The sequence below is a fragment of the Pan paniscus genome, chromosome 17, assembly GCF_029289425.2.
Source record: "Pan paniscus chromosome 17, NHGRI_mPanPan1-v2.0_pri, whole genome shotgun sequence".
NCBI classification, from domain to species: domain Eukaryota; kingdom Metazoa; phylum Chordata; class Mammalia; order Primates; family Hominidae; genus Pan; species Pan paniscus.
In genome coordinates, this window is record NC_073266.2 from 74,892,155 (window position 1) to 74,909,864 (window position 17,710).

The following is a 17,710-nucleotide window of genomic DNA, read 5'->3' on the forward strand; positions in this document are numbered from 1 at the left end:
CATAAGCTAATTGCAAAGGACAGAGCTAAAGAAACATGCTAGTTTCCCCTGAGCACCAAACTGCATGACTGAAAATGGATTAATTTGTATTTCTAATGGATATACAAGAAACGTGAATATGCTAAAATAAATTTAAGGTCAAGCAATGCAAAGTGTTAGTGCGTTTGCCTTCCACTCTCAGAGGCAGCCTCTCTTATTTGGTTCTTGGGCTGCTTCATAAAAAGTTCTGTGTTTTTTAATGGCCTCAGCTTTTGGGAGGCTCAGGCCACCTAGCCCATCAGGAGACCAGGCCCGAGGGATGGATCTGAAGAGTGGGCAACGGAGAGTTAAACCAGGGCTGACTTCAACAGGCCCAGTCAAGTCAGGGGCAAGCACATTGTCCATCCACTGGAAGACGGAAAGGGGAGAGGAAGGCAGGCCCTCCCGACTCACAGGTCACCTCGCAACTTTGCTAGGCACTACCCACCCTTTAGGGATAAGTGAAGTATGTGGTGGGCATAAAAGGCGCACAGGGGAGTCATTCTGGCAAATTCCAAGAAGGTTTTAAGGGCTCCCGAGGCAGGCAGGCCCAGTTGCTGTTTGGAGCTTCCTTTGGGGTGGGAGGATGGGGGGGCGGGGGGCCAGGGCGGTGCCTTAACGAGGGGAGATGCTTTCAAATAGCTGCCTTCCAAAAACCATCCTCCCTGCTTCTTTGAGAAGCACCCAGCTGTTGTTTACCCTCCAGGACAGCAAATCCGGTTATTTGTCTCTCTATTCCGTGATATTATAAAGTAATGAATGGTCCATTAAACTAAGTTTGGGATCCCGTCTCCCCACAGCCACCTCCTCGCCGGCACCCTCAGCCGGGGAGGCCGTAGGCTCGGGCTGCAGCCTGGCAGCCTCAGTCCCCCTCCCTCCACCATTTCCCCCTACTCCCTCCCTCTCCTGCACCCCCTCCCCCCGGTTATTTGGGAGATTAGAGTTCATTAATTAAATCCTGTGCTTAGATCGAACTGTAACATTATTCCAATCACATTTATCTTGCAGGCGGCAGCGGAGATGGCAGCCTCGCTGGAAACGCGCGGGGGAGCCTGAGCCGGCGGCCGGGGACGCACGGCGCTGCGCGCTCCTTCGCCACGCCGCCGCGCAGCCCCTCCATCTTCCTGCTCGGCACCGGGCCCCGCGCGCCCCTGCCTACGGGGTCCCGCTGCTCTCCGGGGCTCCTGCCGGCCCCAACCCCCGGCCCCTGTGGCCTCCCCCCATCCCCGCCCGGGTCCCCCTCCTCCGCCACACGCGCGCGCGCTCACACACACACACACACACACACACACATATATACACGCCAGCGAGCTGCTGGCCGCTCAATGGACCGATTTCCCCGGTTTCCCTGAACCCAGCCCAGCCCGGGATGAGAAACTGCAAAATGGCCCGGGTCGCCAGTGTGCTGGGGCTGGTCATGCTCAGCGTCGCCCTGCTGATTTTATCGCTCATCAGCTACGTGTCCCTGAAAAAGGAGAACATCTTCACCACTCCCAAGTACGCCAGCCCGGGGGCGCCCCGAATGTACATGTTCCACGCGGGATTCCGGTGAGTGCGGGCCTCTGTGTTAGTGCCCTCGGGAATTTGGTTGATGAGGTGTTTGGGGAAGGGAAGGCGTGGGGGAGGGGTGTTTTGGCCTCTCCGAGACTCTTTGGGCCAGATAACTGCGCGGTCCTTCCACTCCTCTCTCTAATTCTCCCTTCCCCCTCCCTGTTATTTTTTTTTTAACCCAAAGCCCCTAGAAGCCGTTGTCCAAATCGATGTGATTGCATTTCTCGTATTCTTCCTCAGCATCCCTTCCCTCATTTCAGAAATGGGGGTTGGGGGAGGCTTTCAGGAGGGTGAGGGTGGAGGGAAAGACGGTGTGTTTGTTCGGGAGGGGGCGGCAAGCAGAGATGGACAGGCGTGAGGGGAGCGCCCTCCCCGCGCCCTCCCCGCGCCCTGTCCGCAGACTCCGCGGGCCGGGCCCGGGGCGGTGCGGGCAGTTTAATGGCGCAGGCGCCGGACTCCCCTCACGCCCTCCTCCTTTCCTCCCCCACGCCTATCAAAGGACACGCGGGTTTATTCTCAGGAAGCCCCTGGGGCGTTCTCTCTCGACCCTTTCCCCCGCTGCCACCGCCCACCCCCGCCCAGCTTTCCGGGATTTCTGCAATTCCCCCGCCCCCTGCGGGAAGCGAGCCTCGGAAGGGCCGCCCACCCTCGCCAGGTCGGAGTCACCGCTCCGCGCTGGGCCGGACTGTGAAGGCTCCAGGCGCAGCTTGACGCCGCTCTGCGAGAGCCCCCGCCCCGCTCTGTGACCCCGGGAACTCTCCCAGCGGGGCCTCCTGACGGGCAGGTGGCAACTACAAAGTGCCACCTGTGGTCCAAGCTGGGACCGAGGCGAGGAACCCAGAGGAGCCCCGCCTGGACCGAGGAGCGGAGTTGGCCGGCGGCCCCCGGGGGTCCCCAGCCAAGTTATAGGAAGTGAAATCGGACGTGGGCTTGGGAAGGAAGAGGTTAAGGCAGGAACCACCCCCAGACTTTCCCTGGGTCTCCGGTTTCCTCTGCCCTTTCTCCAAAAACAATTCTATGGGGCTGCAAAGGCGTAGCGGGTCAGGCTGGCGGGGCGGCCGCTGTCCGCGGTGCTGATTCCCTGGTCCTCGCAGCGCCGCGGGCTCCAGCCCTGCGCCCGGCGTGCGCCCTGCTCTCCGCGTGACGGCCATTTTATGGTCTCTCCGGCACCCGGAGGGATGGACAATGCAGATGGGGTTCCCTAGTTTTCTTTTTTTCTCTCGGGTGTGTGTGGGAGCAGAGGGTGGACCAAATGAGAGGGGCTCCGGGACGGAACGGAGCCCGCACGCGTACCAGCCGCCCTCGCCCCAGCCGCTGGACTTTAATGGCTACCTCGGCTTCCCCGAGCTGAGGCCAGCACGCTTGTCTGTGCTCATGCTCCTCTCCAGGTCACAATTTGCGCTGAAGTTTCTAGACCCGTCATTCGTGCCCATTACGAATTCTCTCACCCAGGAACTCCAAGAGAAACCTTCTAAGTGGACATTTAATCGGACAGCGTTTTTACATCAAAGGTAGGATAGGAGGAAAAGATCCAAAAGGTGCTTTTAAGAATTCAAGAGCTCAAAACAAAACAAAAACAAGCAAACAAAAACATCTAAAACAACAAACATCTATACGCCCCACCCTCACCATCAGGTGTATCTGCATTGTTTTCTTGGTATAACTGCACAAAGCAATGATCAGGAACCTTCTCCTGTGTGTGTAGTGTCCTCTCATAAAAAGGACATATCAGGACCAATTTGAATAGCAAAAAAAAAAAAAAAAAAAAAGCATTCCACTTGGGCTTGATTGAGCACCATGATTTACAGCTAACAAGTCTGGCAAGTACTGCCAAAGCCATCTATTGAAAAAAAAAACAGACAAAAGGTTAGTTGCAAAAAGACCACCCAATGCATTTTCATTTCCTCACTGAAAAAAACTTGAAAAATAGAATAAAGTGGTATTGTTTCATTGAAACACACGGAAAATGCCATAATCTGTCTCCATCAAATTACTCCTGAAAATGCTGGCCCAAATGTATATAGATATTTAACTATGGTTTTGTTTTGGTTTTGCCTGTTTTCATTGTCTTTACAGCTTTTAACTTACTGTAAAGGTACCTAACTTAATTCCTACTAACTGTAGCGGTTTCATTTTATACACATAAGATGGTTTTGAGGTTTTGTTTTTTTAGGTGGAAGAAGGATGAGATTTGTTCAAATGTATTTATTCTGCTCAGTGATTCTGGTCTACTCTTAGCAAACCACGATAACTCATTACTCCTTCCTTCATGGTGGGATTATTTTACTGCTGAATGGGATGTGAGCCATCTAGCGTATTCATTAGAAGTGTGAATACTTATTTTACAAACCACTCTATTTAGGGAGTTGTGTTTTGGTCTTAGCATTTCTAGTTATTGCTCTCTCTCTCTTTTAAAAGTTTAATCTATGGGCAGAATTAAAACAAATTCAGTGGGTATTCATGGTCTCATGAAAATACTGGTCAGATGAAAAGTCAGCATACAGTCATATGATTAACATTTTAAAAACACTTATGTTTAATTATAAATTAGTTCATGAAAATTGATCAATTCTAAAACTCTAGAAGTGTTTTTTTAATAATTGGGTTTTAATTCAATATTAATTTTATGGACAACCCAGAACATTTTCATGGGTAGAACACATTCTAGCTTTCCCCAAAACATGTTTCTAACTCAATAAAAAATGTTCTTCCCACACTAGGCCATGTGACCCAAATGACCAGTCAGAAGAATATTTCCTTCTCAAAACTTCATTCATTTTAATTAATTAGATAATCTTTCATTAAATTTTTACCAGTAGCATTTTAAATCTGCCTTACCTTTTTAACAACTTGTAAGAGTGGTACTGGTAACTTGGGGAGTTTCAAAGATTTCAGTTGCTGTTGCCTCTATTTTGAAGAATGAAGTCATTTTTAAATTAAAATTCCAAGCAACGGATGATATGCAAAGCATTTCATTTCATTCCTGCTACATTTAGGCAAAAGTTATAAGAAATTCAATGGGTTTACTTAACATCGGAGAATCTAGCAGCAGTAGCATGTTACCAGTCTCTCTTGAATGTTTTAAATAGCTAAACTTTAAGAAGAGATACTTAATTTTACTTAAAGCTCAATATGAAAGCAACGTGAAATTAGTTCTAAGTATCAGTCTTGCCTTGTTTATGTACTGAATTGTTAGAATATGGAAATATTTTCAGGATTTATAATAGCCATGTTTTCTAAGGATTAGATTTATTCAACTAAATTGTGTTTCTATATAATCAAGTAGAAAAAACTCCCTGTTTCATTATTCAAAGGACCTTAATGAGATTATCATCTCATTTCTATTAAATATTCAGCTACACCCACTGCTATTACCATCTTCATATTTTAATAATAGATAGTGCTGTACTGACTCATATCTATTTGGCTCTTATTTGGACACCAGTGATATTTGATATTCTTTGAGCACTTCAGTCCAGTAGCAAACAAGTAGACCCTAGTTACAAACTATGTGTTACTAATGTTTGTGCATTAATGTGAGCTCTTTCAGGCCTGTGTAAATTGTCTCCCTGTATTTTCTGACACAATTTGCCCTATACCTCCCTGCTGATCAAATAAGATACACTCTTCACGTAGAGCAGAAAACCAAGGTATGGCAGCTAAAACTGTAAGTTGCATTTACAAGCCTCAAAGAATATACCCAGAAATTGACTGAAAGATTAGAATATGCGGAGATTCTGAAGCAGTCCTCCCTTCAAGGACCACAATTATGTATGTATAATCTTTTTTGGATTCAGTGAGCCTAAGATTCCCTCTGAATGAAATGTCAGCATAAGTCATAAGATGGAAAATCAATTCTTCTGAATGGAATGCTTTTCATGAATTTCTTTTTATTTTAGGCAAGAAATTCTTCAGCATGTCGATGTAATAAAAAATTTTTCTTTGACCAAGAATAGTGTTCGGATTGGACAACTGATGCACTATGATTATTCCAGCCATAAATATGTTTTCTCTATTAGCAATAACTTCCGGTCACTTCTTCCAGATGTGTCACCCATTATGAACAAGCATTATAATATTTGTGCTGTGGTTGGAAATAGTGGGATCCTGACAGGGAGCCAGTGTGGACAAGAAATAGATAAATCAGATTTTGTTTTCCGTTGCAATTTCGCCCCTACGGAGGCTTTCCAAAGAGATGTTGGAAGAAAAACCAATCTTACCACCTTCAACCCCAGCATCCTGGAAAAATATTACAACAATCTCTTGACTATTCAGGACCGTAACAACTTTTTCCTCAGTTTAAAAAAGCTTGACGGGGCCATTCTTTGGATCCCTGCATTTTTCTTCCACACTTCAGCAACTGTGACAAGGACATTAGTTGACTTTTTTGTTGAACACAGAGGTCAGTTAAAAGTCCAACTGGCTTGGCCGGGAAATATAATGCAACATGTCAACAGGTGTGTATATTTTATTACATTTTACTCATACTCCACCAGATGGCAAATCAATGTTGTAATCTCTTGGGGGTGGGAGCCATCCAATTCATTAGTTGTTGTGGTGAGTTTAGTAGTAATTAGAAGAAACTCATATGTTTTGTAATGAGCGAATGAATGAATCATTCTAGCTAAGAAGTTCCATCTACCCACAGCTGGTAACCAAGTGTCAGATGGAAGGATTGGGGCTTCATCAGTCTCCCGTCTCTATTCTCTGTCCTCTCCCTTGGTAGTAAGGCTATGGAGCAGTCATGGAAATCACCACAAATCAAGAATTTTCTTTAAATAGATAGCTATATTCCAAGAATGCCAATGGCTAAATTAGAGACAAATCAAGTGGTTTTTCTTTTTAGAAACGATGCAGTTGACTTAAATTTATGTTTTGTAGATGTCCAAGGTTAGCAAAACACCTAGATAAATCATAAATTGCACAATCTGCCTTTATAATCTGATATTTGAGTGCAAAAACATGAAGAAAGTATTTTATGAGCATGTTGTTATCTCTTGGAATTTGATAGACAGATCAGCCAGAGATGCAATATTTTCATCTAGTCTGGTGATTTTCAACTCTGGTTGTATATTAGAATCACTTGAGAGCTTTAAAAATACTATTTTCTAGGCTCTGCCTCAAGAGATCCTAATGTAATTTATCTGGTGGGCAGGGAGGTGGAGGCCAGGTACTTGGTATTTTTTAACAACTCTCCTGATGATTCCAATATGCAGTCAGAATTGAGAACCACTAGTCCAGGGCATTTTATAAAACAAGATTAATTGTAGATTTTTTTTCTTTTAAATCATCTGGAGAAAATTATCTCAACTTCAGTTTCCCCTATGTAAGTAGCCTCAGTGTCCTAACATAGCCCTAAATATTATTATAAGTTGGGGTGGGTTCTGGAGACCTGGTAAACAGGGAATTCTGAAGATCTTTATTCCACAATAGATTTTTCCCATCCTGTAGCCTCTTAAGATGTAAGATCTGTTTAGTTGACCTCTCATAGGAGGAGGAATTACAGCCTAATAAACTGGTTTGTATCTCAATGGTAGAGTGATGCCATAATTTACAGTCCAAACTGGAACTTTTTCTTTGAGAGAAAGAGGGTGCTATTAATAATTACAACACAGATAACTGACAAACTGGGACTGTCCCAGTTCCCCAGGATATATGGTCACCTTTTTAAGTGGTGATGTAGCCCAACTCCTAAGTTTAAAGATGAATCAACTGAGGTACAAGGAGCAGAAGTTATTTACCCAAAGTCACTGCCCTAAATGAGCAAGACTAGAGTTAGAAGTCAGGTCTCCTGCCAACCTGTCCCATGGTCTTTTGATCTCCTCATTTTGCTCCCCTTTTGTTCAATTTAAGTTTGTCTATACCGAAAGGGTTGTCAGAGTCATTCTAGTTCCTTAGACAGGAATAGTAAAACCAAGACTGAACTTTTAAATTTCATTTGGAAGGGGAAAGGTTCACCTTTGAAATCTTCAAGTAGTGAAGAAGAAACTGCATGTGCTTAGAAACTTCCAGAAACTATCCTGTGTGGCTGCCTGCCACAAAAGTGGAGTTAATCATAATGTTTCATAGCCACTCGGGCCTCAAAAAAATACATGGGCTCAATGAAAACTGGAAGGAAATACAGTCCACAGAAACCTGACTAATGCACAGTTTCATTCTGCCTGCATCTCCAATGATAAATACACACACCACATAGAAGCCTCAAATATTTGGCAGTGTCAGCAGGAAGGCTTCAGAGTATTAATATTATTTAAATATGGAAGGACTAATAACTATAATTTATTATTTACACTTAATGTATCTTACACACTTTCTGAATTTAAAAAATTTAGCATGCCAGATTGTGGCATGCTGAAGATGGGCTTGGGAACCCCTAGTTAGAAGACAAAGAAGCAAGGAATACAATTATTTGCAAGAGAGAAGAAAAATAAGGCTCCACAATCTTTCTAAACCCCGAATGAAGGGTTTATTTCTAGGTTTGAGAAAGGAAGAGATGGAGGAGTTTCCCTTAGATTAAATTAAATGACCTCCTTCACCCTATCCAAGAACCCTTTATGTAAGAAAAGCACAGTCATTCTTTTTGGTGGCCTTCTGTTGTGTCACCGCTGGGTCAGAGCCACACCACTCTTTAGAAAAACCCAGGGGCAGCTTCAAAGGCCAGCTTCAAAGGTGTGCCAACAGTGTGATCCCAGGAAATCCCATGCTCAGAAGGGCCCAACACTTGGTTTAATACTTTGCTCTTGCACTGGAAATTTTCAATACTTTTTGAACCAAGACTCCACATTTTTATTTCTTACTGGATCTCACAGATTATGTAACCAGTTGTGCCCAGAAGTTGTTTTTGGTTGCCTAAAATATAATTTCAAAACAAGCACTATTTAAGTTACATTAACAAATCCACTACCCAGCCCAGTCAGATAGACCTTGCTGATTGAAACCTTCAACGCTGACCTCTGAATCCACATGTACTTATTGTTCCACAGGTACTGGAAAAACAAACATTTGTCACCTAAACGGCTGAGCACAGGTATTCTTATGTACACCCTTGCATCAGCAATATGTGAAGAGATCCACTTGTATGGATTTTGGCCTTTTGGATTTGACCCCAACACAAGGGAAGATCTTCCATACCATTACTATGACAAAAAAGGAACCAAATTTACCACCAAGTGGCAGGAGTCCCACCAGCTGCCTGCTGAGTTTCAGCTGCTGTACCGAATGCATGGGGAAGGGCTCACCAAGCTGACTCTGTCACACTGTGCCTAAGAACTCCGAACGGAAAGTGCCAAATGGCTGTTTAAAAAGTGCCCCAAATCAAATTGAATAGTCTTCAGAATAGAACCCTAGAGAATGTCTTATAAGGATTGTCTGCCATTTAAAAGGAAAGATGTCTTTTCTCTTTTGCACTGCTCTTTTAAGAGTTTTAGCAGATTTAGCAGGACAGATGCATTGAAGCCACATGGTTTAGACTTGATTGATAAAGGGAATGTTGCATTTGGGACTATGCTGCTAACGAAATGGTTTGAAGTATTTTCATGTTTGGATTTTAATAATAAACTGCCTCCCATTTTTATGAGGACTAGAGCTATAGTTTCTGCAGCTCTGCTCAGATAGTCCTCATAATCAGAGGCCTCTGGCCAACTGGGGCAGGACCTGTTTTGCTGGTGGGATCAGACTCTGAAAAATGGAAACGTAAAAAACTGGTTTGCATATCTCATCTTCTATCTATCTCCCTATCTCTATCTCTATCACCATCTCACTCCCTCCCTCTGCAACTACTCCCTGCCCTACCACCGTGGAGTTTAATAATTTGCTAGGAATCCTATTGAATTCGCTTTGCTTGTATATGTTGCATTTGTACTTGATGTGTTTAAGGTTCTGGGTAACTTTGATGCTTCATGACAAAATAAGCAAATCACGATGGACTCCCTTGTGATTCCTTTTTTAAAGAAATGCCTCTGATGCAGTCCTCACCAGTCTGTTCAGTCATTCTACAGCAGGATGGTCCCTCTGTGGTGAGTGGGATATAAGGCAGTGCATCTTTCATGATCACAAAGAAAGCCTATGTTGTGGATAGCATTGCATCTCTTGATGTAGGCGTTGTTATGGCAAATAATAGCACTGTGGCCACATCTGTAAGGCCATTCCAGCCTAAATTTAGTGTCTCCCATAATCCCAACCCATGCACTGGGCTGGGTGTTCTCTCAGAATATAGAGGCAATGAATCAGCTTAAGACCCTGGGACACACAAAGGAAAAGGAAGAAGAATATTTAGAAGTTGTTATGGAATCCTGTGTACCCTAAAGTGTGGTAACCATGTTACCCATTCCAGCTGGGTTAAAGTGGAGGAGGATCTTGGCCAGGCCAGGCGCCCAGGTGACTAGTGCTGAGGTGTGATCATTTTCCGTATCATTGTGTGCACCACCACCAATCCAGAACCATTTGTTCTCTTTGAGAACATTGTAGCACTGGATATTCCCTCTTTCCACTGAAGTCAGATCTATACAACTACAAATTAAGCATTTCAAAAGAAAAAGCCATTGTGCAGTGGCAAGAGTTGGAATCCAAGATTATGTAGACCTGCGATGAAGGAAGTAGCTGGCCATTCTCATTTTCTTTATTTCAGCCACATGAGTAGAAATCAAATCATTCCCATCCCTGGCTTTTTACTGAGCAGCACTTTGTTCTTCCAGTTCAGCCCAAAGTCTGGCCAAGTTGATGTTAAATTTTAATAAGAGTTTCTTTCTTCTTTCCAAATGCCAGTCAAGCATATTTGTTATGCATTTGAGTGGGGTAGCTCATTCTTTTCCTGAAATCTCATCTAGATTGCTTGCAATGCGACAAATAACTGTTTAAAAAATGTGCTGTAGTTCAGTGATGAGCTCATTACCCCTCTTTAGGAAGGTAAGATCATGCCTAAAATTAAACCGAATATGGTAAGGAAAGACACTATCGTTATGCTCACGTTCTGCCTGGTCCTAAACCTGCCTTATTATTATTTTCAGAAAGCAATCTAATTAGAGCAACTTGCGTAGATCTAGATATTAACTAATGAAAGAAACACCAAGTTCAAATGTGTTACCAATTATGACACACATTACAATATAATTATAAGGGGAGACATTAAAAACATTTTGTAATTCAGTGGTATAATTTGATGGGTATCACAACCACACCGTGTTTGTTCCCTGTCCCTTTGAAGAGGACTATACTACCATCCTCACACTGTGCTCTGTTGGGATCACTGAGAGATTGACAACTGACAGAAGTGTTTAGTTGGCTGTTCCTGAGCACTTAGTTCATTTGGTTATACCTAAGTGATATTAATGCCAATATTACTTGGGCCAGATTCTGACTCTGGAGTTTTAATCCCAATGTGCCCATTCATTTTCACTAAATATAAATGCATAGACACTTTAAACCAAGAAGATTAAAAGAGGAAAAGACCAGAATCTCTAAAAAACAGTTTACTGTTCTGTAGTGGACAATTTAAATTTTATCTCATCATAATGCCAAGGATTTTTGTTTGTTTTTTAAGTTCAGGGAGATTTTTTAAATCTCCTTGCAGTCTTGGCTCCATCTTAACCTTAGAGTGGAAGGACTTTCCCATCCCCCACCACCGTGTTATCTATCACTTTAATGAAAACTCAAAATAGTGAGGAAATGGACTTTTCTTCAGAACTTGAGGGGTTTAGAGATCAGGCTCATCTCTGCTTATAAGGAGGACTTCCTGGAGATGATCCCAATAGATCACCCTTCACTTTTGAAGAATAGCAGCTTCTAGCTGACCATGCAAAATCTCTGTTTTTAAAGACTGTTTCAAAGATTAAATCTATACAACCACTTTTATGACCAAAAAAGTTGTTGTGTCCCAAGTGTCCTAATTAGAAAGGCAGCTGGCTCTCCTGCAGCTCCCAAGCTTGTGTAGTCAAGTGCAGTGAACTGGGCAGTAATCAGCTCAGGACCATTGGCTCTTTCCTCCTCTTTCAGCTACAGACACATGCCCTGGCTTTTGCATTGACCTTGCTTTGTTAGTTCTAGACTAATTTATCCTTTTGTCAGACACTTTCCTTTTTTTAGGATACTCACAACAGAGTCCACTTTCAGCTATTGGAATACATTTTACCATAAAGCCCCCAAGGCTTTCTACCCATAACACCAACACAAAAAACCAATTAAGTTGCAGAGGGGGGAAATAATCACAAACTTTTGGCAACCTGCTTATTGCTAGACCCTCTGTTTTCACTGGTTATTCTGAGTGTCATATGCAGATGCAGATCCAAGGGAGACAGAGCTAAATGGTGGTGTCAAGAATTCCTCCCACACCCCAAAAATTCTTTCCAATATTTGATTATTAAAATGTCTATCATTTCTCCACCTTGTGTCTGTGTCTTAAGTGTCTGTGAATATTGTAAAAGTGCTGTATGTTTAGTAGTGTTGTGTGCCTGGCAGTGCTGACTATGACTACTGTGCCATCTGTCTGTGACCTTGATGTTAGGTACCTGGCCATGGGGCTACCAGCAAGGATGTGCAAAGGAAGAACCGCTGCCCCTGCCCTCAGCTTCCTTATGCCCGAGCCACTACTTATCCGTGAATGTGAGTGCCAAGAGAAACCTAATTTGGTGGGGAAGCCAAGGAATGGGAGAACGTTATTTTATGATTTGAGTCAAGGCAATAATTATTAGACACTCTCAGACAACAAAGCGGTATTGACCTGAGATCAAAGGAAGCAGGGACAATATTGTAGAATGCTAGGACACTGGAAATGAAGAGGCCTTCAGCTTCGCCAGTCTTGATTCTTGACTTTACAAATGAGAAAATGGAGAAACAGGGAGGCTAGGTGATTTGCCCCAGATGACACTGTCAATTAGTGGAGAAATTATGATTCCTCCTCTAGTACTTCTTGGTCTTACCAGCATCAAATGAAGCTGGGCTCACAGGGAAAGTGGTTTTTGGTCTGGGATCTGCAGAGCACATAAAATAAGTTAGAAAGTCTATAAAAGAGGAAAAAAGGTTCTCCTCTCCCTCCCAAAAATGACTTCCCAACACAGAACAATAAAGGAAATGCTTGTGTGGGTATGCAACTGTCCACCAATTATCACCTACCTTCTCCCTGAGATGAAACAAAACACCCTTGGTAAATCATGATTTGATAAATAACAAGTTACTGGTGGTTCATGCTTGACAGCTGCAATCTTACCAATAAGCTATTCATCTTAGTAAAACCTCGTTTTAGTAATATACATGCATAATTTAGAAGTTGAAGGCTGAAAATTGTTGTGTACTTCTCCATATATATACAACTTTCATCGGGGTCCCTTGAGTTAAGAAATGCCTTCTATTTTATAGGTAATCTCAACAGCAGACTTTGAAATATTGTGTTTGGTTCAATATGCTAAGAAGATATACAAATAATAACTTCGTGAGTCTTCATGTGCAAAATGACAAACTGAGCAATTTTCTGTATAATTCTAGATTCTTAAAACCTTTTTTCCCGTAGTTGTTTGAATGCACTAGGCACAAGTTTCTGTTTAAGCCTCTGCTTCTCCCTGAATGTGTAGAACTGTCATTTTGCTTACAAAGGGGCTGTGTGTTTGTGGCTGGCAGCCCAGATAGAGCACTCTGGGTGCTGGGGATTGAGGGCACCTTGGCCAGCTGATTGACCTGTCTGGACTCTGTGGCCCAATTAATCGAGGCCACAGATCAGTTGGTACTAAGCATCAAAATGATTCATTATGCCTCTCTCACACTCCGATTGCTTTGCCACATAGATAACAGCATTTGAAATGGGAAACACTTTAGAATGTCATTATTGTATTATATATTGTCATCTTATGCAGTATTTCTGAAAATTTATTTTTATTGTGATGACTGATTGAAGACATCTGTATGAATAGATGTTCCTCAGTGAAGCCTATTCTCTTGTTGTTGATGACAGTGGCATCAGAGTGAAGAGTTGCTGCAGAGTAACTGACTTCAGTTTAAGGTTACCCTGGGGTTCTGGGGTTAGGACCCGGATTATGCAGCTGATCTCCCAGCAAACACAGCTGTATGAAATAAGCAACTCTTCAAAATACAATTCTTGCCACTCATTCTGGACCTTTGATTCATAATGTCCTGGGATAAGTCCAACTTACAAAGATTCCCAGGTGATTCGTGTGACCACCATTTGGAAACCAGTAATGTATACACCCGGAGTCATATATACCATTTTGAACAAAGTAGCTAAATGCTTATCTCTCCTTGTGCGATTAGTTTCACATGTTCCTTGAGGTTATCATGTTAAATGGCAATATAGACACAGTCTTAGTGATTCAACAATTCAGCTATTTCAGCCAAATTGACCAGTTGCTAATTTATAAGCAAATAATAACTGATCAATTTAGTCAGAATGGATGCAAGCCCAAAGACAAGGTGGAGAGCAAGCTTTAATATACACTTTATCTCAAGGCCAGCTCTTCATATTTCCCTCTTTATATTTCAAACTAAGAGGCAGATCTCAGGTCACTCATCTTTAGAATTGGTGAGAATGAGAAACAGGGAACTGAAGTGATTCATTCAGATTCAATTTGGAAGTCATTCCCAGAGCCTAAAATATTTATCTAAGGGGTCTGATTTATCAACCTCAGGTAGTCTCCAAAACACAAAGGCATTCAGGCTAAAATGAAACCAATCAAAAAAGGAAATTCAAGAGGCTCCAGTTCTAAGACTAACCCAGTATAACAAGGGTGATCAGTTATTACTTGTGGCCTTGTACCACCTCTGTTGAATAATGTGCCACCGTCCTAATGAAGCTTTGGCCAGACTTCTTTCTATAGCTGTGCACACAGAAAGGCTTTAGACAACAGTGATACCAAAGGGTTCCTTTGATTTTCCTTCTGTGTGATTCTCAGACAGTTTTAGCTCTTTGGTGTGCTGCCAAATGTTTAACAACTGGCTCTGGAAAACAGTGGAACCCAGATTTTTAGCACCTACCAATTTCTATGGTGTAAATACTCTCATCTCAGCCAATTTCAGGCTACTAACTTAATGTCAACCAGCTGAAAACACAACAATATGTTTTCAAGAGCCAGTATAAGTTGGCTCCAATACAGCATGAGCCAGCTCCAGCATAGCACTGCCTGAACAATTTTTAAGTCAGTGAGTACCAAATAGGAGAGGCTAGCAGAGGCTTTGGAGGGACTTTTAAATGTCCCCTCCACCAAGGGAAGCATTTCCATGTTGGTTAGTTTTACTGATTTTTAGTAAAAGAGCATATTATTGGATCCCAAGGTGTTCAAATATTCCACGTGACTCTTGGGAACCTCTCAACAGACTCCCCAGTATCTTGGGAGATTACCAACTGTGGCTTTTCTAATTTCTAAGGGTGACCCTCCAGGAAAACATTCTTTAATTTAACTACCAGTTAAAACCATGTTTGGCTGATCTTTTTTAAAAAATCTATACCTACAGTTCATCACTTGTTTCCCCAACTTTGTCATTTTCCCTATCCACTTGCCCCTCATCCTTCTGACACAATAAAAAAAAATACAGGTACCCACAAAACAGTGCCTGCAAAGGAGCAGGGGAAGAACAAGGCACCCAGTAAGCTCACTTGGCTCTACATATCTGGAAAGGCACTGAGGTTCCAAGGTTTCTACCCCACCAGGGGACACCCAGTAAACATCACGCTGAGAGTTTAAGTTGCACTCAACTGGAGTTGATTTGCCCTCAGGAAAGTTTCCAATGGTGAAGAAATACCACTGGGTAGGAATATCTCTGGGCAACTTCATTGCTGACTGGGCAAACTTTGTAGGATAAGGTGTCATGTGATGTAAGGCTGGACCATGAAAAACAAAAATCTACTAATACACATTTGGCCCCTGCAGTCCCCTGGCATTGAGCAATAGAGCAACTGTCCTTTCTCACCACTAGTTGTGAGTGTACTTCCAACTGAGTGTTTAGAAATCAGGTAATCTGGTAATTCACAGAACAAGCTTTGTTTGCAAATTGCAAATTTTTCTGGTAGAAGTCATTCTTAGGTGGGCTTCATTACATCTTTGGAGAGGCAATGCTGGGAAAAAAATATGCCTAATTCCTAGGACACAGTGAGTGGCCGTAAGTTGTTATCTGCATGTACTAAATCAAAATTAGATCATGAAGGACCAAATCTACTTCCATTGCTATAATAAAATACCTTACAGGTTCTGTAAGGCATTTCTAAACTGTAAATGCTTGAAATGCAAGTTGGACGTTTTCTATACTATGTGTAAAATGCCAGGTTATACCTCTATTTTCTTTCTTCCTAATGGTCATTGAAATGAGCTTGTTTCTCTACATTGAGCAAGCTACATTTTATTTTAAATGAGTCAGGTGCATGTTCAGATGTCTGTATTCCCAATACATTGCATGCAGCCTGAGCACAAGTATGCCTTCACCCTCTGGCTCTTTTCCTGACACCAAACAGAGAAGCCCACAGCTACAAGCACAAGGGGCTTGACAGGTAGGCCTTGTTTTATTATGAACAAATTCACCAGAAAACCATTCTTGAGGAACCAGCCACTCCCATAGCATTTTTAGTCTTAGGGAAGAAAATTGGTAGGGAAGAAAAATTGGCAGACAATGGGAAAGAGGTTTGGTCAACCTGCATAAGTGGAATAAAGTCATTGAAGTACTTGCAAAAAGAAGAAGGAGTTTTCCCTCTGAAGGAATCTAGACCATTTTTTAATACAGAGAATAACTGTACCCCATGTTAGAAGTGCTCTTTAGCCATATTTCAAGATCCAGATCTGAACCCATACTGTGCAGAAAAGCACAAGAGCGCTTACAGCCAAGAGCCCTGGGAGGAGTTGAGTAACAGGCTGAGATCCGGTCACCAAGCATCGTTAGTTAGCACTGAAATTCTCCCAGGACACAAAACAAATGTATGGAAACATCACAATACACTATCATTTACTCACATGGGACAACCACCTAAGTCCATAGCAAAACTTTACAGATCTAGATGTTATCTCAAGTCAGGATTCCAGATCAACATCCTCCATGTGGAAATGAGACAACTGAGGTTCAGAAAGTTGGAGTGACTTATTTGCCCAGCTAGCTAACTGGAATTAGAGTCTGGGTCTCCCAACCACTGATTCTGCTACACCACACTGTGCTGCTTCCATTAGTTGGATGGACATTGACAATTAATTGTGAAAGCATTAATTAGAAGTCAAGACAAAAGAATGTTTGTGATATCTTCTCTCGCTTAACATACTTTGATTTCACCATTGCATTTCAGCATTTTAAAGAATAGTGTATCAGTATAGAAGGAGGAGCAAAGCTCTTTAAGAGTAATGATGAAACCAAAAGGTCAAAAAGTAGAATAACAGCGAATGTAAGTTATTAAATAAATGAGCAAGAAGTATGTGTTAGGGAAAATAAATGCTTCTTATATTGTTAATACCGTGATTCCCTGCCCGCTCACCCCCTCACTCAACACTTGATGCATTTGTTTTGGAAAGTGCCATTTTATGCTGAGATACTGGTATTGAAAACTTCCCTCTTTCCCAACTCTGTCAGAAGTTCTCTTTCTCTTTGGAAGAAGCCGAGGGCCTTAACAAATCAGACTGACCTCTCTTGTGACAGGCAGCCTCGCCTGCCCTTGGAAACAAGCTGCCAGAATGTGAGGGCCACAGAGACCCAAGAGAAGCCAGCACTGCTAGACTGAGGAACTTGTAAATATCTTCTGCTTTCTTGGTGAACAAGGACAGAGGCAATTGCGTGTATATTGTGACTGTAGTTTGTGAAGAAAATGCAACCGTTTGCTTCGACAGCTCCTCAAATGTACTTGTTAAGTGTGAATGTGCCTGCCTCATTGCCTTGTGTTCCAAACACAGTACTGAATGCGTTGTTTTTAAATAAACCGTTTTGTTTTGCTTTGGGAAACACTGCTGGTTGTCTGTCACATTCGGGAGAGCCCCCCCACACACATACACACACATACATGTGCTAACACATACTCACATTTCATCCAGTGAAGAGATTGAATGCTTCCTCCTGTTTTATATTCTCAGTGTTTTGAGGTCGTTGGAAATTTGTAGGACCCCAGAAAGGGTGAGCTTGGCTGTCTACAGCCATGAACAAGCAGGAAATACTCAAAGTCCCTACACATAACTTT

At 42.6% G+C, this 17,710-nt stretch overlaps 1 protein-coding gene across 1 annotated transcript; it reads left to right on the forward strand.

The window, feature by feature from the left end:
• The first annotated feature begins 701 nt into the window (after window positions 1-701).
• On the forward strand, window positions 702-17,478 carry ST8SIA3 (ST8 alpha-N-acetyl-neuraminide alpha-2,8-sialyltransferase 3). The gene is made up of 5 exons (XM_055102784.1): window positions 702-770; window positions 1,027-1,566; window positions 2,958-3,080; window positions 5,469-6,026; window positions 8,553-17,478. Exons 2-5 carry the CDS (start codon window positions 1,388-1,390, stop codon window positions 8,833-8,835), a joined length of 1,143 nt encoding a protein of 380 aa, XP_054958759.1. The 5' UTR covers window positions 702-770; window positions 1,027-1,387; the 3' UTR covers window positions 8,836-17,478.
• Window positions 17,479-17,710: the final 232 nt, after the last annotated feature.

Bases quoted from the DNA above. Each gene is read 5' to 3' on its own strand.
- ST8SIA3 (XM_055102784.1), top strand. From the start codon at position 1,388: ATGAGAAACTGCAAAATGGCCCGGGTCGCCAGTGTGCTGGGGCTGGTC. The intron at 3,081-5,468 runs GTAGGATAGGAG...TTTTTATTTTAG, and splicing joins ACAGCGTTTTTACATCAAAG to GCAAGAAATTCTTCAGCATG. The intron at 6,027-8,552 runs GTGTGTATATTT...ATTGTTCCACAG, and splicing joins ATAATGCAACATGTCAACAG to GTACTGGAAAAACAAACATT.